The sequence below is a fragment of the Aquarana catesbeiana genome, linkage group LG01 (assembly GCF_042186555.1).
Source record: "Aquarana catesbeiana isolate 2022-GZ linkage group LG01, ASM4218655v1, whole genome shotgun sequence".
NCBI classification, from domain to species: domain Eukaryota; kingdom Metazoa; phylum Chordata; class Amphibia; order Anura; family Ranidae; genus Aquarana; species Aquarana catesbeiana.
In genome coordinates, this window is record NC_133324.1 from 446267724 (window position 1) to 446281217 (window position 13494).

General features: G+C 41.6%; 1 protein-coding gene across 2 annotated transcripts in view; it reads right to left on the reverse strand.

Annotated features, from left to right (window-relative positions):
• Window positions 1–4491: 4491 nt before the first annotated feature.
• DENND4C (DENN domain containing 4C) overlaps window positions 4492–13494 on the reverse strand; it is a 245983-nt gene continuing 236980 nt past the window's right edge. For both annotated transcript variants that reach the window (XM_073636528.1, XM_073636518.1), the window contains 3 exons: window positions 7088–7241; window positions 6930–6994; window positions 4492–5205 (listed from right to left, as the gene is read on the reverse strand). In XM_073636528.1, the coding sequence (XP_073492629.1) occupies window positions 5069–5205; window positions 6930–6994; window positions 7088–7241 (356 nt within the window). In that variant the 3' untranslated portion in view covers window positions 4492–5068. The remainder of the gene's footprint in view (window positions 5206–6929; window positions 6995–7087; window positions 7242–13494) is intronic.

Genomic DNA, 13494 nt, shown 5'->3' on the forward strand with positions numbered 1-13494 from the left:
AAGGGAAGAATTCCCCAACTCCAGAGCTAGAAGACTAATCTACCAGACCAGAGACTACCTGATCCTCAGGGGCAGACAATTCGGTCTCAACCCAAAGACTAAAAGACCAGGACATGCGTTTGGAAAAGATTAAACTGAAGATTTTTCTGTCGAAGAAACGTTCTGGTCTGATCTACCTGCAGGCGATATGTGGATTCTAGCATAGATTTCTTAAAATTCAGGCCCCAAAAAGGAAAACGAGTTCTGTGGGAAAAAGAACAGTGACCAAATAGGAGCAAAACTTCTGAAACAGATTTGACACAGGAGCTGGGGCAATGACAGCTTGGGTCCAGTGGCCCCCAATGGGGCAGAGGTAGATCTGCCAATCTGTGCAGTGACACAAGGCGGTTAACGTTAAAGGAGCCAAAGAGGGAGCTGGAAATGAAGATTCAGTTTGGATGGCTGTAATATCACACTCTGAATGCCTGAAATGCAAAATATCTAACAGTCCACAATAAAAAAAAAAACATTCCCCCCATTTACAAATGTGGAGGGTGCTTTTCCATGCTGATGAAGGCTTTTTTGAGGGTATGGCAGGCTTTTTATTACAGACCTTGCAGGTCACCAGAGAACCAAGTTTGGGAATAGTACATATTCATATTCTAGAAACAAAAAGGAAAGACTTGGAAGACCTTTCCTTAAGCTTATTTCACTGAGGCAGGGAGTGCTCTTGCTTCCATACTTCCTAGATCAAGATTCGGTCTGAAGAAATGCCTTTTGAAGACCATGCAGATCAGGTGCTCCTTGGGCGCAGGGTGTGCAGGCCAGCACTCTAACCTCCTTTGTGCATGTGTATTGACAAAAAAAGATCAGTATGGGAGATAAGCTGAGATGCTTCCATCAGGCCAGTGCAAAGCTCCAGCCATCTGACCCACAGATCAGTAGATATCCACTGATGCAGTGGAGAGATCTCTTAAGAGATTCTAACCACTCCCTCCTTGTTCGATAAATTAAAGTCAGAGCCAAATTAGGGCAGTACAGGGCCCGCCAGCAAGAACCTGGTTATAAACAGGGTTTTTAACTGGAAAACTGGTAGGATCCCTAAATCTGGGAACATCCTCCACTACCCTAGTGATTTCACTGTTCGGGTGGGCCACAGACAGTCTAGTAAGTGTTTCAGGGATGTTCAAGGTTGTTTCCAATGCACATAGAGGAAGATTTCAAAGAGCAAGTGCAAAGGGATGGTCTTTGCAGCTTCAGAAGCTCTGAAAGACTGGAGAATGGGGATAGTCTGATCTCCAAGTTTCAGATTAGTGCACACAGCATCAAGAAGATACAAATCAGTCCCTTAATTTTGGAGTTAAAAACATAGGACTTAGGGTGGCTATACATGAATCATTTTTTACGTTCGACCAGTAGTGAAAGACTTCCTCAACGGACGAAGAAATAAAAGAAATAATCAGAAGTTACCTTTTAATATACAGAAATAAAGGCAACTATGGTTATTTAAAGCTCAGCCTTTTTGTAAAATCTGAGCTTGGTTCCACCGTATTCCAGAGGCTGCCCATACTATTAGGTAACCAATTGGGAAGTTCAGGAAGATGTGGTATGGATTATGCGCAACCTTTACAGAAAAAGTTGATATTTGTATATTATGTCTCAGCTGCTTATCTTTGGAGTTACTGATCGCTTTGACATGAGGTTGTGGTATGGTTCCTTATGCATAATATTTTCTTTTCAAGAACAAATTCAGAACTTGAAAATCAACAGTTCCCGAAAAAGGCAACATGTAAATAAGGCATATACTAGAGAGACTGTTTGCTACAATATATGTTTCTCTGAGCAACAGAGAGCCCTTTTGTTAACTTTACATAGTTTACCAAATTAAATAGAATCGACCCACACACTATGGGTCATTTGATAAAGTTAGTTTAAAAAGAAAAAAAACATGACACACAGTATTCCACAACAATCAGAAATCTGTATTCATGGGCCTGCCTATTCTGTGCTGAAAAAATAAAATTATTTCTGATTGGTTACTATGAAGTCCTATAGTATATATGAAATGAACACGTAAATTTCCTTTCTTAAAAATGGACACACAAATTCTACACCTTTTCTGTCCTCAGTTCACACATACCTGAGGAAATGTATATGAGAAAAACAAGCTGCAACTTTAAAAACAAATGTCTTTTGGTAGGTAAATAATAATGAGGAGCATAGGAAAGACATACCAAAATGAAAGCCATCGCCTCTCTCAGCAGTGGATGGCACGCAAAGCCAACTACAATATAACTACACTTGTATGCATTGTCTGACAGAAATGTTAATGAAAAGGCAAAAGTGATTACAGTAATGAATTATAAATCTAAAAAAAGTCAAGCTAAACTGTATTTTGCCATACCGCATTAAGTATGCGTGATTTTCATCTGCTACATTGCTTATACTCTGCTACTAACTCAACCTCCAGAACAAACTGTCCCATCAATGGCTAAGTTTTACACGTAGGCACTCAGGTAGAAAAATGTAACACTGAACATGGCTTAAAAGCAAAGGCTTTACCATGCAGTATTAGAAGGGATATACCCTGATCTTCTGTAGTGTCTAAAGAAACATGCCTTCAAATAGCAATATTGTGCTGTAAACCACACCAACTAGATAACACGTTTCAGCATTTTAGTGTAGTTAAACTAAAATAAGTTGATCTCTCATTGGTTATGTGTTACCCACACACACACACCACTATTTGCAGCATGTCGATATACTAACCCCATTATGTAGTGCAGGGTTTCTCAACTCCAGTCCTCAAGGCGCCCCAACAGGTCATGTTTTCAGGATTTCCCTCAAATGAAACAGCTGTGGTAATTACTAAGGCAGGGAAACTGATCAAATCACCTGTGCAAAATAATGGTAAGCCTGAAAACATGACCCGTTGGGGCGCCCTGAGGACTGGAGTTGAGAAACACTGATGTAGTGCATGTTTGACAGAGCTTAAACCTTAAGTCTTAAAGAGAACATGTCTTAACAGAATTACAGCAGCTGCCACTGCTGGCTTTTGGTTGAAGTCACTCCATGCTCAACCAATGGTAGGAGCCAATGTCTTAGAACAAGCATTGCAGGCTGGTAATTATTACTTCACATACCACATATCAGTTCTGGGCCAGAAACTAGCTAAAATGACAAAGCCACAGCCAGGGAACCAATAACTAACAAAGTCAGCAATGGCATGGCAGCATCTACATTTCTTTTAAGACAGGTCTAGTTTAAATGGAACTATAGGTGATGCCATTGAAAATCACACAGGCCTAAGGATGAACGGTTCTGAATTGAGTTATGAGAGGCACACAATATCTAGGGGAGAGTTTCAGATAAGGAAAGATCACATTAAGTGTAGGAAGTTTTGGTGCATATTGGGATTAGCTTTTGTTTCACAAAGTTCTAGGGAAACATGGAGGAAGGCAAATATATTGCCCATCTCCTTCTGAAGAAGAGATGCCTGGCTATTACACTAAAGCTGGCAATACATTGATCGAAATTCAACCAGTTAAGTAGGGCCTGGCCGAATTTCAATCCATATATGGGCACTGTACTTGAAAAGAAGTCGATCTACCAATCAACTTCTGTACAACTGTCCTGTTTGATTTTAGCTGCTAAATCAACATTGCAGGCTATAGCCTGCAGTGCTGAACAGTGTATTCTGACACAGGGAAGTCTCCGCGCTGTCACAATACAATAGCGCAGCAGGGAGGGTTCCCCAACCCACCTACAATCTGGATGGGGGAATCAGGTCAGTTTTATTTTCATTCAACCCGCTGGTTGAACGAAAAAAAACTGACTAATGTATAGGCAGCTTTAGTCTCAGTCTTCAGCACTTTGTAAATTACTGATGAAGAAAGTCAGAGTAAACTCAGAACTTCTTATTTGCTTCTTCCAGGTCAGTTGCACAAAGTACTGAAGACAAAGGCTCAGCATGACAACCATCAATTAAATTTGCAGATGAATGACTAGCAATGATGACAGTGTTCATCTCAGAGTTTTCCTTTAAGGCACTTAAATGCAGCATTTATAGTAAAACTATTTCTAAGATACCATTACAGGAAGGTGATCCTAATTTGTAATATTTAACGGCTATAGTACACCACAAAGCTCGTGTCTGGCTGGTCCGGATTTTTAAAAAAATTGTTGTGGTTTCAGACTTGCTACATTCCTCAATGGCAGTAAAATATACAAACTGTACAGTACTGTACTGACAAATGTCATGGCCATTCTTAGTCTGAAAGTGGGTAGGGCTGGTATTGGGCAACAACACCCATAAGGCACTATGCAATAAAATGATCATCCATAAAATAAGCTAAAGTTATCATTTCACTGAAAGCAGGAATTTCATAAAAAAAAAAAAAAAAAAAAAAAAGTTTTCTTGAAAAGGAGCCACTGTTGCATATTTTATATATATATATATATATATATATATATATATATATATATATATATATATATATATATATATATATATATATATATATATATATATATATTTATTATGTTCTTATATGTAGATTACCTGGCCCATAAGGGTGCCATGGATATAGTCAAGTGTCTGGATGGACGATTGTCAAAAGAAGGCAGACCAAGTTTCGCTGGTTAATAACATTGCAAAGTTTTACAAGGTGAGCCTACCAGAATGGCATAACTGTCGGTGCTACCTGTCAATTTTAAATTGTAAATAATAATAAAAAAATTAAATAATTTAAATGTTAGGTCAGAAAATGCTTGTGCTGTATAACTTAAATTCAGCATTAATTTTTCATCTGAAGGTTGGCGAATGTGGCAGTGTGATGGAAATCTCATTATACTTGCATCTTGATCATTCTTGTTCAAGCCTTCCATTCATTTTAAAAAGGAGAAGTAGAAGTAGCAGTTGCTTATATTGCCTTGCACAGCAGATTAACCTGTCATGTGTAGGAAATGCAACCATTCCACTTGGGTCCATGCTCCCGGGAGATTGAGCAGAAATGAGGCATTCTGTTTTTTTACATTTGTGTTGAACATATAACAAGGAATGAAACAAATTAATTCAAAAAGGGATTCTTCAAATCAAAGGGGCCCCAAAAACAGCTCGACAGTACTCTACGTTCTTGCTTGGAGGCGCATCAATCTTCTGCATTTTTTTGAGAAACTCAGATGGAAGTTTTTCATAAGCAAGTCTGTATTCATTGTCGAATGCCTCTAAAATTAGAAGAAAAGATCAGAGCATATGAGCTGAGATTTTAGGGGCATCTCCACTGAGTTTGGTTAATAAAGGCTTTAGCGTAACATAAGCATGTAACCATAGCAACATGATAATCCACAGATATGAAGTTCCTCCATGCATCTCCTCTCTTTGCTGCTTTTAGGATTAACCTGACTTTGTACTATAGACTTTAACAAGTAATTATCCAATTCACTGAGGCACAAAACAGCAGCAAAAAGCACATTCCACATTTTACAGGCTTTGGCTGCATTAACACCTGAGCGTTTTTGTAGCTTAAACCGTGAGGCTTGAAGACCCTCAACAATAAAAATCCCATTCATTTCAATGGCTCCTGCTCACATCTGAGCAAGAACAGGGGCCACTGAAATTAATGAGATTTTGCTTGCTGAGCACCTTTGAGCTTCGAGCCAGAAAATGCTCAGGTGTAAATTATAGAGACAGGTGCAGACACGGCCTGCCTGAGTGACATTTGCAGCAACATAAAGTGAGGGTTTGCATAGCTGCTTGAGGGGTTCACATTGGTGCGCTGTGCGAGATTGCATGCAATTCGCACCGCTGTGCAAATCACATGCGATGTGTTCGATGCGATTTAAGCCATACAGATTGTATGGTTGCATTCGCATCGCATTCGGACCAAACTCGCAAAGGACCTTTTTTTGGTCCACACCAGAATCTGATCGCATGGATGTTAACACCCATGCGATCCGATTTCTGTCCAAACTGTCAGTATGCACTGCGATATGCAAACTTAAATGGGGGCGTCATTAACATTGTATTGATGATCCCAGCAGTTTGCAAATGGCAGTGTGAACTTCCTTGCGAGAGTCAGGTGCGATGCGGGAATCCGATGTGTGAGAGAGAGCTGGGAACACACCACTCAAAGCCACCTGTGAGGATCTGATGAGCTGCTGAAGAGATCCGGGTGCCTGCCTGGTCCGCAGCCAGGGAAATCCAATGGAAACAAAGAAGAATGGCGGCACATCCGGAAGCAAAATCAAAAGAATTTATTGAAAGTCCATAAAATCAAGCGAACATGACATCAATCCAAAAAAGGTGCTCAGTGGACGCGTTTCACACAGACGTGCTTACTTATCACTGTGAGGAGTAAGCACGTCTGTGTGAAACGCGTCCACTGAGCACCATTTTTGGATTGAGGTTTGTCATGTTCGCTTGATTTCATGGACTTTCAATAAATTCTTTTGATTTTACTTCCGGATGTGCCGCCATTCTTCTTTGTTTCCATTGGATTTCCTTGGATGCGGGAACTCGCTTTGGATTTGCAGGGCTCCCGCATCGCACCTATGTGAACCGGGACTGAAGTGTTTAATGAACTGCATGGGGGTGTCACAGTCACTGTGTATACAAGCAATGGAGAACAAGGACAACCATTCATTCAATACATTCAGTTGATGAAGATGGCAGGTAGGTTGCTTTACTGGACTTAATGGGCCATTTAGGTAAAACAGCCTTGGAGTAGGCAAATCTTGGATGGACTAAAAATTGCCATCTAAACATAACTAATGTTCGCTGATGCACAAATGATTTGTAACAAATGAAGACCTACTCTGGTCATAAGTTCTTAAATGCCTCTGATCATAAAACGTTAACACAAAGCTGAACCAAGAACATTCAAATGCTTTTAAAATATTAAATAGTATTATATTAAATATATAATATTAAAAAATATTTTTTCACTTACCAATATCAATATTTTCTCTCCCCAGGGAAACCAAAGACAGGTACAGTATTTCTCTGTAAATGCTTCTATGTAATTACAAAAAATAAATATGTTTGTAGTAGGATTTATAACTTAATAGCTCATTAAAATACAAATCACAGTAAAAACCAACAACTTACCTTTGCCGTTTAGCCCCCGAGCCACACTTTTGCAGGACAAGGCCGATAGGCCTCAGAACATCATTGTGCTGTATACTGAGAGTGACGCTCTCTAATAAATGATTGATTTCATGAAGTTCCTTTGGGATAGGAGCTCCCGTCTTCTTAATGGATTCTGGTAAATAAATATATTAATATTTGTTTAGTCAATCACATTTTGAAAATCATACAGCAATTACCCAGGCTGGGTTAGTTTTCTATTTGGTGAAATATAATTTTATATAAGTATCAATCACTTATCAAGCTTAAAGTGATTGTAAAGTCTCGTGCGTTTTTAATAAAAATAACAAACATGTTGTACTTGCCTGCTCTGTTGCAGTGGATTTGCACAGAGGAGCCCCGATCCTCCTCTTCTCGGGTCCCTCTTCTGTGCTCATGGCCCCTCCCACCTGTTCAGTGCCCCTAGAGCAAGCAGCTTGCTATGGGGCACCTGAGCCGAGTCACAGCTCCGTGTGTCCATTCAGACACAGAGCCGCGGCCCGGCCCTACCCCCTCTCTCTCTCCTGATTGGCTAGCTGACTTTGACAGCAGCAGTAGCCAATGCGCCATTGCTGTGTCACAGCCAATCAGGAGGGAGTCTCGGATGGCCGAGACACTCGTGGACATCGCTGGACAGAGATGGGGCTCAGGAAAGTATTAGGGGGCTGCTGCACACAGAAGGCTTTTTATCTTAATGCATAAAATGCATTAAGATAAAAAACCTGACTTTACAACCCCTTTAAAACTATAATTTACAAGCTTTTTGTCTCTGTTTACATTGTAAAGGGTAATGGCCTAGGGTTTCTGGCCTTTTTTTTATTTGTTTTTATCTATTGTAAACTCAGAGCATATCTCCTGGAAACTGATAACAGGTTTGAACACCATTTCATTTCATATCTACAAACACATTAATTATTCATAGTTGCAACTAAAAATACTGCATTGGATAAATACTCAGGACGATATTAACTTAAACTAACTAGCAGAACAAATAAAGTACTTATAGCTGGACTGATCCAAACCTGCCTCTGCCATCTTCTGAAAGCCTGGTTAAAAGAGAAGTATGGCTTTTAAAAAATGAAAACAATCATACTCACCTAGATGGCTGCAGCATCGATCCCGGCTGCAGCATCGATCCCAGCTGCAGCTGTCTCCCACCACCTCGCAGACCGAGTAGAGTGATCAAAGACCGCTGATCACTCAGTTTTCAGTCTTCAGCCTTCAAAGAGGTGGTGACTGTCAGTCACGGCTCTCGGCTCTGCCCCCTCCAGCATTTACTGAAGTGCTGGGCTGTGGAGGGGGCGGCTGGCTCAGTCTCTCAGCAGACAATGATGAGAGAGCAGCACCACTCCTGGTGAAACAACCCCCTCTCTGAATGAAAAGGTGCTGGTTCAGTCCGTGGCCTGGGCATAGTAGAAGAATGTGGGCCGATAGACCGCACTCCAGACTTCAGAGAAAATGGGCTTTATTGTATAAACTCTAAAAAAGACATTACAACCCCACGATACACAGAGAGCAGCATGCCAAGAGGCTGAGCCAGCTGTCAGTCCCAGCAGCAGGGTGGATCCTGAATGTAAAGTTAGCAACTTTCCCAAGCCTGGACTGGCCGATTGAGCTTTAGCCTGTTGGCTGAAAACAGGTCACAGGAGTGCAGAACGAACTGCAGTCCTGTGATCCATAAGTATGGCCAAAATAGCTTTGGCTATACTTCTTTAACTTATTATATGAAAAGATAATTAGCATTGCCAACACAGCTTGAGCTCAGTTCCCCCACAGCAGCTCTGACATTTCAGCCTATCTACAATGAGGCATCCTTCAGACCTCGTATACTGTCATACTCAACAGTTTGCATACCCTGGCAGAAATTGTGAAGTTTTGGCATCAATATTGAAAATATGTCTGATCATGCCTAAAAATTATTTTTAACCACCTCAATACAGTGCACTTACACCCCCTTCCTGCTCAAGCCAATTTTCAGCTTTCAGCGCTGTCGCTGTTTAAATGACAACTGTGCGGTCATGCTACACTGTACCCAAACAGAATTTTTATAATTTTGTTCTCACAAATAGAGCTTTCTTTTGGTGGTATTTGATCACCTCTGGGGTTTTTATTTTTTGCTAAACAAATAAAAAAAGACCTAAAATTATGAACAAAAAAAAAAAAAGTTTTTCTTTTGTTTCTGTTCTAAAATTTTGTAAATAAGTACGTTTTCTCCTTAACTGATGGGCACTGATAAGGCGGCACTGACGAGCACTGATAAGGTGGCACCAATGAGGTGGCACTGATGGGCACAGACAATGGGCACTGGTAGGAGGCACTGATGGGTGGCACTGATATGCAGCATTGATAGGTGGTACTGATGGGCACTCATAGGCTGCACTGATGGATACTGATACTGGCAGGCATTTGAGATGGGCCAGGCATTTGAGATAGGCAACTGTCTGGGCACCGATTGGCATTTCCCTGGTGGTCTAGGGTGGCATACCTGGTGGTCCAGGGTGGTGCCAATCCCTGGTGGTCCTGGGCTGATAAACAATCAGCACAAACCCCCCCCCCCCCGTCAGGAGAGCAGCCGGTCGGCTCTCCTCTACTTGCGTCTATCAGATGCGAGTAAGGAAAAGCCGATCAACGGCTCTTCCGGTTTACATCGTGATCGGTGTAGCGGTGTGTATGACGCCCGCCCAGAACGAGAGCTGCACCACCTGGCGGTCATTTGACGGCCGGCGGGCGCAAGGCGGTTAAGGATAGCAATCACATGAAGCCATTTATTATCACATAGTTTTTTGGATCCTTTTTAAATCATAACAACAGAAATCACCCATGTAAAAAGTTTACATACCCTGGAATGTTTGGCCTTGGTACAGACACAGAAGGTGGTGCACACAGGTTAAAATGGCAATTGAAGGTTAATTTCCTACATTTGTGGATTTTTAAATCACAATTAGTGTATGTGTATAAATAGTCAATGAGTTTGTTAGCTCTCACATGGATGCACTAAGCAGGCTAGACACTGAGCCATGAGGGGGTATAAAAGAACAGTCAAAAGACCTGCGTAACAAGGTAATGAACAAAGGTGGAAAAGGATGAAAAAAGATATAAAAATATATCAAAAGCCTTGAATATGCCAGTCAGTACTGTTTAATCACTTATTAAGAAGTGGAAAATTAGGGGCTCTTTTGATACCAAGCCAAGGTCAAGTAGACCAAGAAAGATTGCAGCCACAACTGGTGGAAGAATTGCTCAGGATACAAAGAAAAACCCACAGGTAACCTCAGGAGAAATACAGGCTGCTCTCCAAAAAGACGGTGTGGCTTTTAAGGAGCACAATTCAACGATACTTGAACAAAAAAGAGCTGCATGGTTGAGCTGCACCAATGCCACAAAAAAGCCAATGAGGCACGTCAATGTGTTGTTAGGCATATTGTAACCAGGCTTTTTTGTGGAACTTGTACAGTAAAGGCTTCTTTCTGGCAACTTCACAATGCAGCTCTTTTTTGTTCAAGTATCATCGTATTGTGCTCCTTAAAGGGTTTGTTAACCCATCCATATAAAACTAAGCCAGTCCCACTGTTAGAGGCTGGCAGAGCACACTGTGTCTCTCGCGGCCGCTTTACAGCTCTGATCTATTGCTTCTGAGGGAGGGGCCATGATCTCCCTCCGACATCAGCCGGGGAAATCACATCGCTTCTCGTCCCCTCCGTAGAAGCCGTGTCTCACAGCTGTGAGTCAAGTGGCAGCCTGAAGACAGCTGAAATTAGGTATTTACACTGCTTGTTTTTAAAACTACAGACACTGTGCTATGCCAGCCTCTAATGGAGAGGCTGGCAGTGAAATTTTTAACATTTTATTCTACAAGAATAGCAGCGGGGGGCGGGGCCAGCCGGAGACAGACACAGAGGGGGATGACAGGCAGGAAGAGGGGGGGAGAGTGGAGAACAGAGATGGCAGCATATGACAGAGGGACACACTTTGACCATGGTGATCAGGGCGGAGCTATCGTGGTCTATTTAGAGAGGGCATACAGGAAGCAGAGTTATCGTGGTCTATTTAAAGAGGGCATACAGGAAGTGGCAAGTTCAGGGTTTTTTTTTTTTTTTACAGTTTAGAGGGGGGCAAATTACACAGCACAAATGCTGTGCTGTGTAATCCGCTTTAACCACTTCAGCCCCGGAAGAATTGGCTGCTCAATGACCAGGCCATTTTTTGCGATACGGCACTGCGTCGTTTTAACTAACAATTGCGTGGTCGTGCGACGCTGTACCCAAACAAAATTGATGTCCTTTTTTCCCCACAAATAGACCTTTCTTTAGGTGGTATTTGATCATCTCTGCGGTTTTTATATTTTGCGGCGGCACAGTGGTGTAGTGGATAGCACTCTCGCCTAGCAGTAAGAAGGGTCGCTGGTTCGAATCCCGACCACGACACTACCTGCCTGGAGTTTGCATGTTCTCCCTGTGTCTGTGTGGGTTTCCTCCGGGTACTCCGGTTTCCTCCCACACTCCAAAGACATGCTGGTAGGTTAATTGGATCCTGTCTAAACTGTCCCTAGTATGTATGAATGTGAGTTAGGGACCTTAGAATGTAAGCTCCTTGAGGGTTTAGGGACTGATGTGAATGTACATATAAAGCGCTGCGTAAATTGAGGGCGCTATATAAGTACCTGAAATAAATAAATAAATAGCCCCAATTTTTTTTCAAAAAAGCTAATTCTTTCCTCAGTTTAGGCCGATATGTATTCTTCTACATATTTTTGGTAATACAAGCCACAAAAAGCGTATATTAATTGGTTTGCACAAAAGATATAGCATCTAGAAAATAGGGGATAGATTTATGGCATTTTTATTATTTTTTTTTACTAGTAATGGCGGTGATCTGTGACAATTTTGACACATTTTTGGGACCATTGGCATTAATACAGCGATCAGTGCTATACAAATGCATTGATTACTGTAAAAATATCACTGGCAGTGAAGGGGTTAACACTAGGGGGCGATCAAGGGGTTAAATTTGTTCCTTGGGAGGTGATTCTAATTGAAGGGGGAGTGGACTAACTAGAGGAGGTGATAGATCGTGGTTCCTAGCTAATAGGAACACATTTTTGGGTCGATTGACAATTATACAGTGATCAGTGCTATAAAAATGCACCAATTACTGTATAAATGTCACTGGCAGGGAAGGGGTTAACACTAGGGGGCGATCAAGTGGTTAACTGTGTTCCCTATGTGTGTGTTCTAACTGTGGGGGATGGGACTGACTATAGGAGATGAGAGATTGTGGTTCCCAGCTCGTAGGAACTCACAATCTCTCTCTCCTCACAGAACTGGGATGTGTGTGTGTTTACACACACACACACACACACACACACACACACACACACACACACATGTCCCTGTTCTGCCTCTCGTGCCCACGATCCCCGGTACCCCCCTGTGCAGCGGGCGCACGCCTGCTATCCTGCTTTAAGGGACCGATGTAAAGCTACGATGGTTCGCGGGATCGCGCCGACCTGCCACAGTATAATGACGGCGGCTGGTTGGCAAGTGGTTAAAGGACCAGGATCTGCATATTTTTTTGGGGTTAACACTTTAAAAACAACCACACCATTTTTTTCCAGAGCCTCTATTTCTCCTGAGGTTACCTGTGGGTTTTTCTTTGTATCCCAAGCAGTTCCTGTGGCAGTGCCATTTGGGTGACTTCTGTTATCAGTATAAGTTAAAAAGGATCCTAAAAACTAGGCGATAATAAATGGCTTTATGCGATCGCTATCCTTAAATAAAAGACAATTTTTTGGCATGATCAGTCATTTCTTTAATATTAATGCCAAAATTTCACAATTTCTGCCAGGGTATGCAAACTTTTGACCACAATTGTACATAAAAATCTTTTAAAATTAACCTGGAAGATTGAATGAGTAATTTTCACCCAAGAGTACCAGTACTTTCCTGTCTACAGTGGATCACTGTTTCACCAGATCAACTACACCACTATGTAAGATATATTCCAGCACACTGGAAGTTTTCTGCATCTAATGTTAGAATTAATCACTTATGAATATTACATCCCAACTCCAAAGGATAAGTGCACTTTTAGTCCCACCCGTCTAGCCCACCATCACAGCTTCTGGTGTTTACCTACCACTGGTAAATTTTCAGGGAGCTGTCTGCACAGTAGCTTTCTATTGAGTTCTGCAGGACCATCTCACAAGATAAGAAACTCTGCATTTGTTCTTTTTCCCTAGTTTATTTTATAAGCAATGCTCCCCCCAGTATAGAGAAATCCTAAGGGCTAGGTCACATGGGCTTCAATTGTGAACACGAATCTGAAGACAAAATTATTAAAGCAAGAATTAACATTGCCTGAAAAAAAGATCTGAAGGCTTCTAATAACTT